General features: G+C 33.6%; 2 protein-coding genes across 2 annotated transcripts; both read right to left on the minus strand.

The window, feature by feature from the left end:
* Window positions 1-1,075: 1,075 nt before the first annotated feature.
* LOC108575357 (arylsulfatase B-like) lies at window positions 1,076-7,774 on the minus strand. The gene is made up of 8 exons (XM_017938129.1): window positions 7,474-7,774; window positions 6,043-6,202; window positions 4,390-4,616; window positions 3,802-4,063; window positions 3,554-3,711; window positions 2,281-2,575; window positions 1,701-1,978; window positions 1,076-1,237 (listed from the first exon to the last, which is right to left on the minus strand). Exons 1-8 carry the CDS (start codon window positions 7,612-7,614, stop codon window positions 1,076-1,078), a joined length of 1,683 nt encoding a protein of 560 aa, XP_017793618.1. The 5' UTR covers window positions 7,615-7,774.
* Window positions 7,775-10,139: 2,365 nt separating this feature from the next.
* Window positions 10,140-16,680, minus strand: LOC108575358 (arylsulfatase B-like). The gene is made up of 8 exons (XM_017938130.1): window positions 16,528-16,680; window positions 15,020-15,179; window positions 14,263-14,489; window positions 13,837-14,077; window positions 13,057-13,214; window positions 12,117-12,408; window positions 11,355-11,659; window positions 10,140-10,376 (listed from the first exon to the last, which is right to left on the minus strand). The coding sequence occupies exons 1-8, from the start codon at window positions 16,645-16,647 to the stop codon at window positions 10,140-10,142; spliced, it is 1,740 nt and encodes a 579-aa protein (XP_017793619.1). The 5' UTR covers window positions 16,648-16,680.
* Between the last annotated feature and the right edge of the window lie 787 nt (window positions 16,681-17,467).

Consider the following 17,467-nt stretch of genomic DNA (forward strand, 5'->3'; position numbering starts at 1 on the left):
TACTAATTGCTGATAGATTTGAAATTAACATCGACGAGATCTATGGTAATTTAATTGGTCTCTTAAAAAAAAACAATTCCTGGAGTTACTAACTTCTTTCTGGACACTTTATGAAATATTTATCATTAAACACTGACGTCGTGACGACATACTTTTTATTATTGAAATATCGAAGAGGATGGTACTTCCAAAGAGACTATTTTTTTTTTAACGAAATTTTAGATTAAATTTATCATTAAATGTAAGACAACTCTCAATTTTTTAGGTGAAAAAATAACGTGTACCACCGATACCACTCTTCCTACATGGAACCAAAGATTAATTTAAAGGTAGAAACTGATAATCCTTAGAAAAATTTCACTACGCTGTTTATTAATTTGCAAAAATTCCAAGGTATCGTCGAATAAATAATTTACCTACAGAAATTAGCGATACTTTCGCAAAGTTCGTTACAATATTTTTGTTTACCCACGAAATTATAATTGCGCAAATCGGAAGTTGCATATCCCACCACGGACATAGATTAATTAATCTGATACCGTGCAATTAAATTGATATCAACGTATTCCGCGACGACGGCGTCTCATCTGCATAATCTGTATATAATAACGTCGCTGAAAAAAAGGAGTTACTCCCCTAACGATAAACTTTTTGCCACCCTTACGTCACCGCTCGTTTCTCGAGTCCACGATGGAAGTGAAATTTCCAACGGAAAATGCGAAAAAATTTGGGTGGTAAAAATTTTGAATCGTTAATTCGTGTATTGTAACGAAAAATTGTTCATCTCGAAATATAATTTAAAGTCCAAAAATAAAACCATCGAATAGTTGTCGATAAAATAATAAAACGGTTATTCTAGTAAAAATAATTTAAATGCCAAGAATAAAAGAATCGAGTAATTGTCGATAAAATGATAAAACAGTTGTTCCGTTAGAAACAATTTAAAAGGCAAGTTAAAAATAATATATAAGCGAAAGAACAAGTTTGATAAATTAATCAAATTAAAACATAGATAGAATAACGAAATTAGTATTGTTCAACCTTTTTTGTTTTTTTTTGTTTTTTCATGTGATCGTCAACCACTGAGAACGTGAACTAGTTCTTCGGGTAATTTTAACCAAGGCATCCACGTTCCGTTGAAATGCTCAGGATAGGAATTCGGGTCCACGATCATGTTCGTTTGAGACATTAAAACTTTCTTATATCCTGCGATGTAACTGGTCATTCGACTGACAATCTGCAATTAAAAGAATTGTTTATTAGTAAGAATGACTTTTAAATCATTTAGTGTAGGTGTATGTAAAATGAATAATAGAGAAAGTTTCGTTTCTATTTAAGTGAAAAATAAAGAAAGAAACGTTAATCTTTTTTTTTAACGTGCAAGCAGGTATTCTTATGCAAGTAGTCTTTTTGCTACGTTCCTTTTTAGCACAGTAGGTACTTAGCAACTCGAAGCATTAGATTTGCTGTTCTTCATCCTTGATACGTAATTTTGTATTCACTTTTATTAGACAAAATTGAATTATTAAATATGTTCGTCAAATGTTAGCTCAAACTTTCAAGTATCGTTTAGTAACTTTCAAGTATTTCCCATTTTTATCAGTATTTTATTCAGTTTCATATTATGAAAAGAATATAATTATAATTGCTATAAATTTAATTCAATCAGGTGACACAAAAATCTACAGGTATGTACATACATCTGGATGTTTGAGAGACAGATCGATAGTTTCACAAGGATCACTATAGACATCAAACAAGCATGTGTTCAAACATTTTGGATAAAATGTCGGGTGTTTGCAAGTAACCCTTGTTTCTTCTCGAAGCTGAGTTATGTCGTTAGCACTTAACGTAAGATTTGATATATTAGCAATCGCGGAACCTGCCGGCGAATGCAAAACACTTGATACATTGTACTTTGGGTACGATTCGTTCGTACCACTATCGCCATAGTAATCACCGTACAACTGTTTTGCTCCTGTAATGCGGAAAAGAATATTAAACGCGAATCAGTTTAGGAATTATGTAACAATTACAATACATTATATTAAAATATAATTATATTACTAGGTGATCCCATAAGTTCGTGCCGAAAGCGAAAAATATTTTAACGAAAATCCAAGGGAATGCTATAGCGACGACACAATGATCTTACCAAAAAATTAAAAAATGTTGTGGAATGATAAGGAGCTTACGTTTTTTATCAAATTTATAAAATTCGACACGAACTTATAGGATGACCTGACAAATAATATTAAAATATAATTATACATTAATAACCATTTATCAGCTTGTATTTCCCCCATAAAGCCCCAGAAAGATTTTCCACTTCGTCAATATTCAACAAAATGCTCTCGCGAACGGTTTTTTTCGCGGAAACTATTGTGGACCATTGATCAAAGCCGTCGAGATTTTCCTCCAAATCCTCCAGATTGCCACCAGCAGCTGTATAGAACGTTGGTAGCCAATCGGTTATGTGAAACATTTGATCGGAGATCGTGGAGGTGTTCTTTATTAACGGCGAATAGGCGCATGCTGCGCCTCGAATTCCACCCTCGAAAAGTGTGAATTTCAACTGAAAATACACGTTCGATGTTAATTTAATAAAATAATTGACTCAAGATTCGATAAATATGCAATAAAAATTTAATATTTTTAGAACTATAGATGCGAGTAAGGTATGATAATTTTACGAATAATAATTTAATTTTCATTACGTTTCAAAGTAAAAATTCTACAATAATTGCAGAGCAAATTCGTGCAATTTCTAATTTGAAGATTTTCAAGTGACACTGCAATTTGATAAATGGATTATGAAAAATAAACGAATAAATATCTACGGCAGAAAATTAGAATATCTATGATAAAAAAATTATTTATAGATAATAATTCAAAAGTTTATCAATTTTGTTTCCTGACACGAAATATTCTACTCAGCAATTCTGAAACATTGCTTCAAAATATATATAAGAAAATAGGTCCTTTTCAATTGAAGCCTCTAAATATTTCAAACACAATCGACAAATTTTCAACGACAAAGTAATTTAAAACAATTCCTGCAGTAATAGACAAGCCTACTTTAAACAATAAAATGAACAACTCGGCATTTTACATTCTAAATTTACACTGTTAACTGATGACAGTAATTTTCTTCAAAACTTTTCAATTATATCTAAAGTGTCATAACGATCCAACTTATTGTTAGTCAAACAAGTCTAACAAGGAAACTACTATCGTATTCAGACCAACTTCACCTAAAACAAAATATCAAGATATAAAAATTAAAGTAAAAAAGCCCCCAATTGTATGAAATAATCTAAAATCCTGATTGTAACCCAGATAACACAAAACTTCTTAGAGAGATCCATTTCAGGTCCATTTTTACGTCTAAAAATCACGCCTTCAAGACATTTCTAAAGCCACAGTTTCAAAGACATCTCGATTTGTAACACCGAACGTCGTTCAGACGTCTTTTCCTCATCTTCAGGCTTTCATTCGACGTCTTCAAGACGTTCACAAGTCGTCCACGAACTATCTAAAGAATATTCATTACCCCTCGCAAAGGATAGTTCGAGCCATAATTTTCCAAAAGTCCCTCTGTCTGCGCTCCGTTGTCGGACATGAAAACGATAATCGAATTTTCCAACATGTGCCTTTCCTTCAACGCCTGAACCACTCTACCGACAGATTCGTCCAAGGCTGTGACCACGCCTGAAAACAGACTTACACTTTACGCCTGAAACTAGAGTGACGTTTTTACAGCAAAGTATAAATTCACGAAGTGCAGGATATGTGTTGTACCCGCAAATTTTCTTCTGTTGAAGTCCTCTATGTAACCTAAAGTCGCGTTTAATTCTTTCATATCGCGAACCTCCATCACGTCCTTCGAATCGCTAGCATGAGGAGCTAGATGGGATAATTGAAGATAAAGGGGTTTCCTCCGGTCGTGATTCCAAATTATGTCCTCGGCTCGTTCCGATATCAGATCGGTCATGTACTCGTGACTGTACTTGGCGGATAAATTTTTTGGAACGTCGTAGTGCAAGTCGTTTCCAACTTGATCCTGCAAAGAAATGTCTGTTTTATTGAAAATTTCATTCTTACTCGTGTGCTCTTTTTCTTAAAGATACACAAATCTTCGAGGTGAAGGAAGTTAAAGTCGTATGTAGATATATGATTGATAAAAAATTGCGGGAAGAAACATTGGATAAAGTAAGAATGATAATTTGAATCTTGTGAATTTTCAGGAAATCATAGGCATATGATTGATAAAAGAGAAAATCGTGGGAAGACAAATTTTCGAAAGAGATTTTGTTTCTTCTTTAGATAAGATACAATTTTAAACATTTTCAGCAAATTGTATTCCTACAAGTTTATGATAAATCTTACATTTTGTTCAATGGTATGATTGAAGTATGTGACGTAACCGTTGTAATATCCCAAGAAGGTATCGAAACCGCGATACGCTGGTGTATGATAATCACTGTAATAGCCAACGTGCCATTTCCCTACCAGGTGAGTGGCGTATCCCAATTTTCGTAAGTATTCCGGTAAAAGTGTATTGTTCAGAGGTATTGCACGTGGCTCACCTGCCTTCAGAGGATAACCTTGCATACCTGTTGCAATGTTAAGTAAACAGAGGAAAATATAGAAATTTTTAAAAAGAGGGTTCTATTTACCTATTGTAATGTTAAATAAATAAAGGAAAATATAGAAATTTTTAAAAATAGGATTCTATAGGTGCAATAGAAAAAAAAGATTCTATTTAAGGAAGAACTATGCATTTTGCCACCAAATCGGTATAATCTACAAAAATGAATGCGTTACAGTTCAATCGTACAATATTATTCTCTACTATTTCTCTTTATTAAAAAGAAAAACTTTACAACTTTCAGGATATCAGTTTCTATATTCACCTTCCATGTAAGTATTTCTATCATATAGGGGGAAAAGTGGAATAAGAAGTAGATGTGAGGACGTGGAAAGGGGAAAGACCAGTGCGAAGGAGGAGGATCTCCTTTTTCTCTCTTTTTTCCTTTACTCTATCTTTCTCTCATTCTCTCTTTTTCTCTATCTTTCCCTTCTTCTCTCCTCTCTTTTTCTTCCCCTTTTCTCCCTTTTTCTTCCTCTCTCCTCTCTTTTCCTCCCGTTTCCTTCCTCTCTCTCTCTCTCTCTCTCTCTCTCTCTCTCTCTCTCTCTTGAACAATAGCGCACAGAGATAATGATAAGGACGTGGAACAAGAAAAATTGTAAGGACTGCGTTATAACGAACGAGAAGAGCAAGATAATAGTAGAACGTAAGAGGAGTACAGGCAAAGTAGCAGTAAGAAAATTGTAAACACAGTAATACGGTTAGGGTAAGGAAAATTGTAACTCTAAGAGGACACAATAAAGATACATAAGTACCAACACGCTACCATTCATCAACTTTAAATCACCCAATGCAAAAATGCAACATAACTCAATTCATTTCGTTCAACTCCATGAAATTTCAATTATTCCCTTTATCAAATTCAAAATTTCACATCGTACTCAACGAATACGATTAAACTCTTGAACGATACTGTACACACATCTATCATATACCTGACTTCACAAAAAAAAAAAAAAAAAAGAAAACAGAAAAATAATATGTTTAACCATAAATCTTCATCAATCAATGTTCAGCTAACAATAAGTGAGCGAAAAATTCGACTCCATTGTTATCCAACTTTTTGTATGTAAGACTTCTTCGATACTCCTGTCTGTTTAGTCTACATAAGATACAATTAAGCATACATTTAACTGACAATGAGACGTACAATATAAATCACCTTCATTGTTTTAACAATCGTGTAGGATACTCTACAAAAGATGACATTCAGTTCTAATCATAATAGCCGGTGCGATACACCTTGAAACACGTTTATACACGGCGGACTATTGAACTGACAATTGTGTATGACTAAGAAAAAACGAAAGGAAGAAAAAGAACAATAAGAAAAAAGCAAACGTCTGAGTGTAAGTATCGGTCGCATAAATCGCATTAAAGGAGTAACCTACCTGTTCGAATGGGATAACGCCCGGTAAGAAAGGCTGTCCTTGATGGTGTGCATATCGGTAAAACGTAATGTCGTCGGAATATCACGCCGTAGTAACAGAGAGCGTCTATATTTGGCGTGGGTATTTGATTAGAGCCATGAAAACTCACATCGTTCCAACCCTTAATCAGAAATTCGAGGAATTCAGCCGGTGTGGTTGATTTACATAATCGGCAGAACATCGGTTGTAAATGATAAAACCGTAACAAGTATCATTTTTACAGAGATGAGCGCATTTTTAACACCGTTTGTGTTTAATCACAATTGCACAGAAATTGAACTGTTGCAAAGTGAACTTCTGTAATTTTAAAAGCTGAACTTCTAAAATTTAAAAATCTGAATTTTTAAAATTTTGAACATTCAACTTCCCAAAACTGAACTTCTCAAATTAAAAAATCTGAATTTTTAAAAATTGTCGAGTTTTAATCGAAAACATTCTGTTTGTAAAATCTACAAAAATAAAGATTCCATGTCAAAATGTACACGTTTTGCGGTTGTTTGAAATGAAAATTGCAAAAACTTGTTTGCAAATGAATTACTTCAAAGTTTAATTCGCAATACTTTTTACGGTACAAATTGCATGCATATTTCACTATCGCGTCGATTCGGAACGCTGTAGTCTGAAAAAAAGTGACGGTGTAGCATGAAAACACGAGACAATATTAAAAGGGAGCAAGGATCAGATAATTTGTGTCAAGTTTACTCTAACGTAATTTATATTCAAGAACGAATCGAAGACGCGTGCACTGAGTTAAAACGTTGCACGTTCACTTATACAAATGCGCGAATCTTGAAATTAGATCTGCTTAAGAACTTGAATGTTTACCAACGACGAATACCAAATCCAACAGACAGCAATAAATGTGGAACAAAATGTGAATTAAAGAGTAAATTCATAAATGTAGAATTGATCTTTTAATACTTAAACAAACAACATATCGTTTGAACAAGAAAAATTGCGAAATTTTTAAATAATAATTTTACTAAAAAAAATTGCTTAATTTCTAAAAGAAAATTTCCACAATTCTTCATGTTGCAAATTATCATTGCAAAAACGAAATCATTCCGAATTCTGAATTTTAAAAGTCACTATACACATATTCGTGTATCTCATTAACAATAGCTAAATTAAAAAAGGAAAAAAAAACAACAGTGACTGTTTCTCACAATCGATAACATAAAATTCTCGGAAGCAATAGTAGAATACAACGATACAACGGTGAGCAAATCTAAGTATACTTGAGCATACAAGTTACTATCCAAGTCACGTGACACAATGGAGCATCAATTCAAAACCAAATGCACTTCGCTAATTTTTAATCTCGATGCCATTTCCGTCATATGCACATTCCCCTACAGAAACTGAAATAAAAGAAAGGAATTCCAATCTTACGAGGTCATCCGCCATGATAACAACAATATTTGGTCGCTGCTGGCCCTCTTCTTCCTGTTGCAACAGCACAGCGTACAAACATCCCGAGAGAAGAACCACAGACAGTAGAAAAAGTACGAAACGCTTCGAGATTGCGAACATATTTGCACCTTCTTACTTAGACCAATTCGCAACTATAATTCCATCTAAGTTCGTTCAACGGTAACCAAAACGAAACTTCCAGATAAACGAAGAAAAAAAATGATTTCACGAATAATCCTTCCACACGTGTCACAGTGAATTTGAATTTCATTTCCAATTAATCCATACTAATCGAAATTTATCACACGCGAAGAAGGACGAACGGGCGCGAAAGAAAATTGCCACAAGGGAATTGCACGTGACGAGTGATGGAAGAAAAAACAGTGTCGCAACCGATAAGAATCGCGACGACCACCACTCGACAACAACGGTTTAACGTTAAAAACCCTACTATACCATGCTACTCATACTTTGCTGGCTTTATACCACCAGCGGAGAAAGTATTTTCCGGGATGCTACGCTCTGACTATTATCACTGACGCTTCTACGGTCATTTAACGCCGAAGGTAGCATCGTAACTATCGAAAACGCGTGTACAGTTTCCAAGGAGAACCGGGAGATCTCGGTTTCGTTCATCTTCGTGATTGTCGAAAAACAAACGGTCTAAACGGTTGGATCGAAGAATTGCAAGATCTAACGTGAAGATCTATCAATGAGCTCGCGAAACGATCGTTTAAACGAGTTGTAGCGAGTTCATGTTAAACATTATCGTTTAACGAACAAACGACGAGTACGTTAAAGATATTAATGATAAGAAGAGATATCGTGGTAAGCAGAAAATAGTAAATTCTTTGGTAAATCTCTCTGTAATTACATCACGATTGACTCTTCTTCTGTAGACGGTATTCCGTTGCTTGAAAGATTGAAAGAGTCTGCAGGATTAGGTCGTATTATTGTAGCTTTCGAATGATAAGATAATGGTGATTATCATAATCTTCTATTCAACGTTTGCAGGGATTCCTTAGTTTTTGCTAAGGATTTTGTTCTTTTTTTTTTTTTTTCGTAAAATTTTCGTGAAAATTCAAATTTCCCGGCTATAGTCAAGAATTTTGTTCTTTCAATTTATTAAAAATTTTAATTTACCGCACTACAACCGAGAATTTTGGTTTGTGAAAGTTTTTGTTTGAAATTTACTAAAAATTCAAATGTACCCCGGACTGCAACCAAGAATTTTGATTTTTGGTACGTTTCCTGTTTGAAATTTGCTAAAAATTCTAATTTACCGACTACCTGTTAATACGAAAAGAAATAGATAGGCGAATAATTTGCAGAATATTTTATACTCGACAGTTTTATTATTTATACGAACGAAGGTATAGGTATTTGGTCTTTTTCTTATTTTAAAAAATCATTTTGGAACTTGGATTTGTTCAACAGACTATTACGTAAATAAATAAGTTGTATATTTAGAAAAACTTACGTATATACATTACAACAAAGGGACATAATTTCGGTTATTTCTTTTTCTACAGAGGAAATGAAATATTCCACACGTATCCAGCATGATTTCAAAAGATCTTATTGCTTTTATATCTGATTAAAGGTATAAATGTCTTTGCAAATTTTTCATATACCTTATTCAAAATACCTTTAAACTTTAGTGGTTCGTTTGTGATTTTCTCTCGTTCATCTATAATTCGTGGTGAATTTAAAAAAAGAACAAAGAAAATATCGTTTGTAACATGCTCAAAAATATAGCGCAACGAATCTGGGGCGATATTTAAGAAATTTGAGAATATCTAAGAAACTAAATGAAAATTATATATTAAAAATTTTTCAGAGAATATTTAAGAAGCTAAATGAAAATTCTATGTGTCTTAAAAAGTATTATACCGATGGAGGAAAAAGAAATTTTTTACACTTTTCCTACATAGTTTTCGAAGTCATACTAAATACGTCCAATGTATCATTAGCTTAACTAACTTTGTAAATAATAGACGTTAAGCGAAACACCTAAACGACTTAAGTTACAAGAGGTAATGAGTATTTCTAGCTAAAAGACTCTCCTCCAGTACACCTAAATTACGTATTCGTTTGAAGTACGAAGCAAGGTCGGCTAAATCGGTAATTACGTAGCAGATATGAACTCATCAATTTCAATTTCTGTCTGGCTAACTATATTTATCGCGGTAATTCATCGGTTAAGCCAAAGCGTTTTAAACTGCATTTTTATATTTTTTTCTTTTTTTTTTTTCTCTCCAATGCAAACAACGTCACTTCCATTAATTCCGAAAGCAGAGGAAAATTCTTCGTTTCGATGACAAATCAGTTGTCCCCCTAAACGGCACGGTAAACTAAAAAGTTGTAATTTTAGGCTACAAGTAAATATATAAGTAATAGAAATAAGAAGAGAATGTATTGATCTTCTTCGCTAAAAATTTGGGATTCTACAATTTGTTATAAATTATAATTTTACGAATTATAACATTATTTGACTATTATGGAATGTTTCAACTGTTTACCCTGTTGTTTAAAAGGATTCTTCGTAACATTCAAAATTGAATGAACCGACTTTAAATAATTTCTCGATGCTAAAATGATATAATACTTGCCACACGTCCATTGCATGGACGAAAGTTACGCGATCAAATGAAAGTGTTGAACAACATCGAAACAAAAATGATCGAAATGTGAACGCAGTACACTAGATTTCCAAGTACTGCTGCGGTGTTAGGAACGTATACCGCAGCACCTGAATTCATCCACGGTTCCCACGTATTATTTCTTCTCCTTGGATCGGCCAACCAATCGACAGATACTCTCGATTGCTTCATTAAAATGTGACTGTAATGTTCTAGATAAAGATCCAAATCTCTAGCAATCTGTAAAGAAGAAATTTTGCAAATTACACAAACACATATATATATATAGCTAAATCTTGCACAGATATTGAATAATATTTTCAATAATTATATTATCGATACATTATGAGATAATTTATTTTAACACTTTCACCACTGTTGGCGCCTGTAGGCTGTTTGAATATTTTCTCGCGTAGCGCCCTTGGCGCCTGTAGACCCTGTGAAAATTTTCTTTAGCGCCTATAGGCGCTGTGAAAATTTTCTTTGGCGCTATTAGCGACTTTTGGCACATTTTCACCTTAATTTAATCCTTAATTTTTGTCCTGCGCGCACTTCCACCTTAATTTAATAAGATGCTAAACTTTTAAATTTTTCAAACAAATATTGCAACGAATAAATTATTTTGTTAATACTTTATGCGATAGTTGTGTTCTACGTTTAAACCAATTTGAACCACAAACAAGGATTATATGCCTGGCATTTACGATCTAGATTATCGAGTGATTTATCAAACTAGAATATCGATTATTGTCTTAGGCTGGAAACTCATTATTTCACTTCTCTTCTCTTATTACGAAAATTAGAATTTAGAATCACACAGCTTTTTGGAATAAATAATTATTGCATCTCTATTCTAATATATCTACTGAAAAAGTTGATACAAAAAAGTTACGTTATTCCCATGAATTTTAACTTTGCATATTCTTTACATTAAAAAACTAGAGCAAGGTTAACAGTGTCACGATGTATTCTTGATACGATATGAACTTGAAGCATCTGAATCCAACATAAATTTACCCAACATAAAACTTTAACCAGACTGTACCGCGTAATAAATGACCATTATGACGTCGATCGTAAATCATTCGTCACAGTTGGTATAGGTACCGATCCGACAATAAGCGTATCGGCAGAAAAATTTATTTCATCACTGCAAATATGTACCTTAACATCATCTTAACCAGCTGAGATGATATAAGAACGTTTGTTATTACTTACTCTATGATATGCCTCGGCGATGTTTCTTGTTTCGCATGGATCGTTCACTATATCGAACAGACATTCCGTAACGTTGCAAGTTGTGAACACATGTCTATGATAATACGATATATTCGGACGACACTGGACCGTTGCGTCCTGTCGTAATTGTAGCATTGTGCTCGGTTGTGTCACTGGACCACCCAGATGATAGGTGATGCTTTGAGATACGGAACTTTTCAACACGTTCTCCGTGTACGGTGGTGTCTCCAACGTTCTTCCAGAATCGCCGTAATACCCGTCGTAGTAACCGTTGTCGACAGAACCTTGAAACATTCAAGAAAAAATACCAAAAAAATAGGGATGAATCTGCAAGGAAAAATAAGTGGAAAATGTGGAGTAACGATTCTTCATACGAAGCTTCGTTTCCGCATAAACCGATGTTGAAGATTCATGGAGCACACCGGGTGTCCCAATCTTTTCCTATCAAACTTTGTATTTCCGTTGTAACTTTTTAACGAAGCTTCAAACGACCAATGTTCATATAACATTTTCTTCTTATTTATACCGGTAGAATACACCGACAAAGTTTGATCGGCAAACATTGAGATACTCTGTGTACTCGATAAATCTTCGATAAAGCTTCGTATGAAAAAATGTTCCCCTTCGTTTTCGATTTAAGTTTTCATGTAGATTCACCTCTTTTCAGATTGTACTACCTTGCATAATGTATACTAATATATACATATAACAATTCGTCAATCGTAATTTTGAAGCAATTACCTCGCAACAATTTGAATCTGCTGTATATTGCTCCCTCGGTTTTCGCGAGTTCATCGATATTTAGCAAAAGTGTGTCTCTGCCACGTCCGTATCCTTCGCTGAGGACACGCCATTGATCGATCCCATCGATCTCATCTAGATCCTTCAGATCACCACCGGCTGCTGAGTAAAGTGTCGGCAACCAATCTGATATGTGCACCAATTGATTAGAAACGCGGGCTGCTTTTTGCAATCTTGTTGACCATAATACTGCCACGCCTCTCACACCGCCCTCGTATAAAGTGTATTTTGTCTATAAGAATAATAACTAACTAAGTATGTGGAAAGTAACGTGTACAAATGTATATAAAATAATGTGAGCTCTCGAGTATTTGATTTATCAGGTATATTATAGAAAAATATGTAGGATCCTGTAAAATGTTACAGTACACTCAAATAGCAAGAATTTTTCTACTTGTTTAGACCTTGAAGTAAAACTCTTTTTTCATCAAATTAATATGAAAATATAACGAACACTTTATACTGAAACAGAATAAATTCCAGTTGAAAGTAAAGTTGAAAGATCTTGTTCAAATAACAGAAAATCGCATTCGTATTACAAGCCTTATCTATACAAAAGACCTTGGCGTACTGTTTGAAAAAATTTACAATCTGTCTGCATTTGATCTAAAATTCTACAAAATTACAAAGCCACCGTAAAAAAGCAACTCACTTCGAGGATAAACTGGCAATTGAAAAATCTCAATGCAAACACTTGGTTAAACATGATGATTTAAATGATACCCGAATTTATTTCGAGCAAAAAATACATTGATCATTCTTGCTTGTTCCGTTCGAGCTAATTGAGCGGACAAATTAGCTAAATGAACGATTCATGTAATAATCTATGTTAATTTATTTTTAAGTGGATGAAAGAGCCACCTTAAGAATGTTATCTTACCCCTCTCAAGGGATAGTTCGAGCCCCAATTTCTGTATCTACCGATCGACGCAGCTCCATTATCGGTGAGGAACAGGATCAGCGAGTCCCTAAGCATTGCTTTATCGCCTAACGCGTGCACTATGCGTCCAACCGAATCGTCTAATCTCGACACCATTTCTGACATCAAACAACCATGTTCAATTAGAATTACACAAGTAAATCACGAGATCGTGAAATTATGCAAACACTGACAAACATTAGAACAATATATCTTTTAACGAAGATAAAGAATAAATTCTTCGGAATGAAAAATGGGAAAAATAAATTTTAAATCCATGTATCTGAACTAATGAACAGTTTTAAAAATCTTTTTCTTTTTTAATCTTTGCACTCGAAAGCAATGTTTTTCTTCGTTTAAATATATCGAACTGAAAAATTTCATTTGTAAAATGAATTTGAAATATGTTAAATTTAAGAAATCAGGAGAAATATTTGTTTACACCTAGTATGTTTAAAAAATGTAAGATCATTCTCGTTAATTGTGAGAAATTTACAAAATAATCCGAAACTTACGAACACAAAAGAATACTTTTGAAACAAATCAAATTTTTATATTCTAAGTTTCTTTTAATTTTTCAAAAATTTTCAATTTCTATCAAAATTATCAAAAAATATCTCTCGACAAGTACGAATTATCGTTACGACCACTTTGCAGAATAATCAGCTTGAAACTGTAAAATAGCAAAATAGCGAGTAAAAATTCTTAAAATTATTTCGTAACATTTTCTTTTCTACATACTTGCATATTTTCGACGATTTGGCTCGCGAATTTGTATCTCCTCGTTGTCGTTGTACTCGTCCGCGGGTTGTTCCAAAGGAGCGTGCACCGCGAGATGAGAAATCTGAAGATAAAGAGGCCTCGGAAGTTCGTGATTTTCAATGATCCTAATTGCTTCTTCGGTGAACAAATCTGTGGCGTACTCGCGATTGATCCCGTGGGCCGGGTCATCCCCGCGATGCATGTCGTATCCGCTCATATTCTGAAAACACATAATGTGTGTGTTAATTTAAAAATGTTGCAATTGCAACTTGAAAATTTTTCAATTTGTTCAATATTACAAATCAATATTACACGGAAAGAATTGATTTCATTAAAAATGTGATGTAAATTGAAAATTTCTACAAAGTATCTATATTGTACTATATGTAACGGTGTTCATCTTACCTGATTCGAATATCTGTAATCGTAATAAGAGATATGGCTGTTGTAAAAACCAAGGAATGTATCGAAACCTCTGTGTAAGGGTGTGTATTGAGGTGTATGATAACCCATGTGCCATTTTCCAATTAATTTCGTTGTGTATCCTAAGCCTCGTAAATATTCCGGCAAAATTTTGATGTGCAACGGAAGACCACGCGGTTCGCCACCGCGAATTCCATCTCCTTGCATCCCTGAATAAAGCAACAATTTCCCCATGTATTATCTTCTTTTTAACAAATATATTCGTAAAGTATTGCATACTGGATAAACGAGCGTCTTTTTAAATAATACATTATACAAAATGTGCATATCACATGTGCATAAAGGTGCAGTTACGCATTGCATAATGTAAAACTGATACAAAATAATACGTAAGATAGCGAACGGTGATAGTGAACGTGTTTAGTATGACTATATTCGTCAAAATTTCCGTGTACCGTTTTAAAAATCCAAGAGTTGCATGGATCAATGAAAATTGTAGAAGAATCTAAGTTGATCGATTGAAATATTCAAATCGTGAAGAATTTTTGACAATACAGACGACGACAAAATTCTAATAAATGTCGGGTGTAATTGATCCAAAGTGATTAACTGCGTGAAATAAAGTTTTTTAAAATTTGTCTTGTTTATAAAAAATTAAACACCGAGCATGTACTTTGATACCAAAAATACAGTATGCAAATACTTTATGTGCTCGCCATAATTTCGAATACACACATACCAATACGTATCGGGTAAAGTCCCGTGAAAAAGGCTGTTCTAGACGGTGTACTTGATGGCAGTACATAATGTCTGTTTAATATAATCCCATTATATCCAAGCGCGTCAATGTTGGGGGTTGGTATTTGATACGATCCATGAAAACCAACGTCGTTCCATCCCTATCAGAAATTTACGTAGAATGTAAAAAAAAGTTTCTTGTCGTATACAAATGAATAAAGAAAAAAAGAGAAAAAGAAAAATTCAATCACAACCGCAGAATCTTTTCTTTTGGCCGTAAGTATCGTTTCAAAATTGTTTGGTTACACTCAATTAAGATGAAAGTGTGCACGAAGGGTAAAATTAAAGATTAAATTAAGATGAAAGTATAGTGTGAGAATAAATTTTCAAAACGCCTATAAACGCCATCAGAAATGACAGGGTTAAAGTGAATTTTTACCTACACGTACGTATAAGCACGTGACGATAAGCATTTATGTAATAAAATGTGACCGTATAATAGTAGTAATTAAATATGTCATGGTGGAGAAGAGGGAGATTTTTGTTTTGCGGTTGTGATGAGTCATAAGCACTAGCATCCTTGGTAGGTGCGGGGGCGTAGGTAATTTTCGAGCTAAGATAATTGCCTTAACTAAGGACAATTTAAATTTAAAACGCTTTCGTACTACAGATTAATCGTAGCAAATTAAGCAAAGTAGGCAAGCACATGTAATACAGAAACGGTTACCCTTTACGTTGTAAATTTTCTAAATTTTTGTTTCCATTGATTTGGTAGTTATTAGGTTAAAAAAGAGATAGATTACTCCGCTAGAGATTTTCTCCCTATGACGGTACTTTGACGGGAAGTCCCGTGTTGTAACTCACGGTTCTCTCACCAGGAGACATCCTTACCTTCCCCACTTCGTAGTCAGATCCTCTCAGGGCACAATAACTCTAAACTTTAATGTAATACAACAACCGGGTTGCTTGAAAAACACATTCATGCTTCTTGCAAACAATCAATCCTAAGACATCCAATAACCACTCTCAATGACCACACACAGGCTACCTACTCCCAGTCATAAATCATTCGAAAACGAAATAAACATACATATGATAGGTTTATCTGCCTTCGACAACTCTTAACCGCTTTATAATATAATTATTTTTTCTTTTTAAGAATTTCTTATTTACTTATCGAGATACTAAATTGAGATGAATCTTTGTTCTAGTACTTAAGTGTAACATATACGCCTCACTGGTCACGAAGGGGTTAAAGGTACGTTGACGTTAAGAAATAAGTGGGGTTATTTTTGAAATGAAATTAGCAAATTAGAAAACTTCGACCTTACTACTAAACTACTAACTTTGCATAAATTAGCCCTATGTTTTTTCTTTTTACCTAAATTATACATAATAAATATCGTTAAGTTGTTTTATACTTTTCTTATATCATACTAATGATAATGAACATTTTGTATGAAAAACTTAAACAAAACTTTCAATTAAAAGAAACAACATTAATCTTACCAAATCATCGGCCATAAACACGATGATGTGAGGTGGCGTTTCGTACAGACCAATTGCACGACCAATGGACAATGTTAGTAACCAGGATACACTTATCCAAACAATGGGAAATCGAAGCATTCTTTGTAAAAATTGATGAGAAAATGTGTAAAAATTGAAATATAAAAAATACTTCAAGAAAAGAAGGAAAGAAATTAATGGTAATAGAAAAGAACACTTTCTTTTTTTCACACTTTTAGGCACGATTCACAAGACTAAACCGTCAGAACATTATGCGCGATGTTTACGAAAGAACCCTTGCGGAGCACAAGAATGAGGAACAGAAATAAATACGTTTATATAGTCCACCCACGAAGAAACGTCATGAATGGACCAGAAGAAAGAGAAGGGAAAATACACTAATAATTACGGCAATAAAGGAGGTACGTGTTTCAACTGGGTTGCTTCTCGTCTTACGTGTTATCTTCCGTACTTATGTAATTGCCTATCTGCGTACGAGACATTTTATGTCAAGTGATTTTTAGAAAGAATTTTCATGTTTTAATAAATGGACCATAGCTTGTCGCAGAAATAAAAATTTGTGAAAAACCATACAGTGATTGTTGCTGTTGACAAATTTTTCTGAACCTTCGAATAGGTACAAACTATTTACTGAAAATAATTTACTTAGAAATAAAAACGTATATATGTTATAAGAGAAAAGTTAATAAGAAAAATTTGTGAGAAACTATTGTACACCGATAAGAAAGCGTTTAATAAAAAGCTTATTAAATAAAGTTATTCACTAAAAATATTACATACTTTTTTCCATGAATGAATACTACCATAAATAAGTTTTAAAATGAATAAAGAAAAGTAACATATTGGTCATTCACAAAATATTATTGTAGTTACAAAAAGATACTCTACATATTTTTGTTAGAGAAAATATTTATAAATA

This window comes from Habropoda laboriosa, unplaced genomic scaffold (assembly GCF_001263275.1).
Source record: "Habropoda laboriosa isolate 0110345459 unplaced genomic scaffold, ASM126327v1 scaffold143, whole genome shotgun sequence".
NCBI lineage: Eukaryota > Metazoa > Arthropoda > Insecta > Hymenoptera > Apidae > Habropoda > Habropoda laboriosa.

Excerpts from the sequence above, each read along its gene's own strand:
- LOC108575357 (XM_017938129.1), bottom strand. The coding sequence starts at position 7,614 with ATGTTCGCAATCTCGAAGCGTTTCGTACTTTTTCTACTGTCTGTGGTT. Across the intron at positions 4,617-6,042 it reads GCGTTATCCCATTCGAACAG|GTATGCAAGGTTATCCTCTG; the intron begins GTAGGTTACTCC and ends ACATTGCAACAG. Across the intron at positions 1,238-1,700 it reads TGTCTCTCAAACATCCAGAT|ATTGTCAGTCGAATGACCAG; the intron begins GTATGTACATAC and ends TTTTAATTGCAG.
- LOC108575358 (XM_017938130.1), bottom strand. The coding sequence starts at position 16,647 with ATGCTTCGATTTCCCATTGTTTGGATAAGTGTATCCTGGTTACTAACA. Across the intron at positions 14,490-15,019 it reads ACTTTACCCGATACGTATTG|GGATGCAAGGAGATGGAATT; the intron begins GTATGTGTGTAT and ends TGCTTTATTCAG. Across the intron at positions 12,409-13,056 it reads CGAACTATCCCTTGAGAGGG|ACAAAATACACTTTATACGA; the intron begins GTAAGATAACAT and ends TTATTCTTATAG.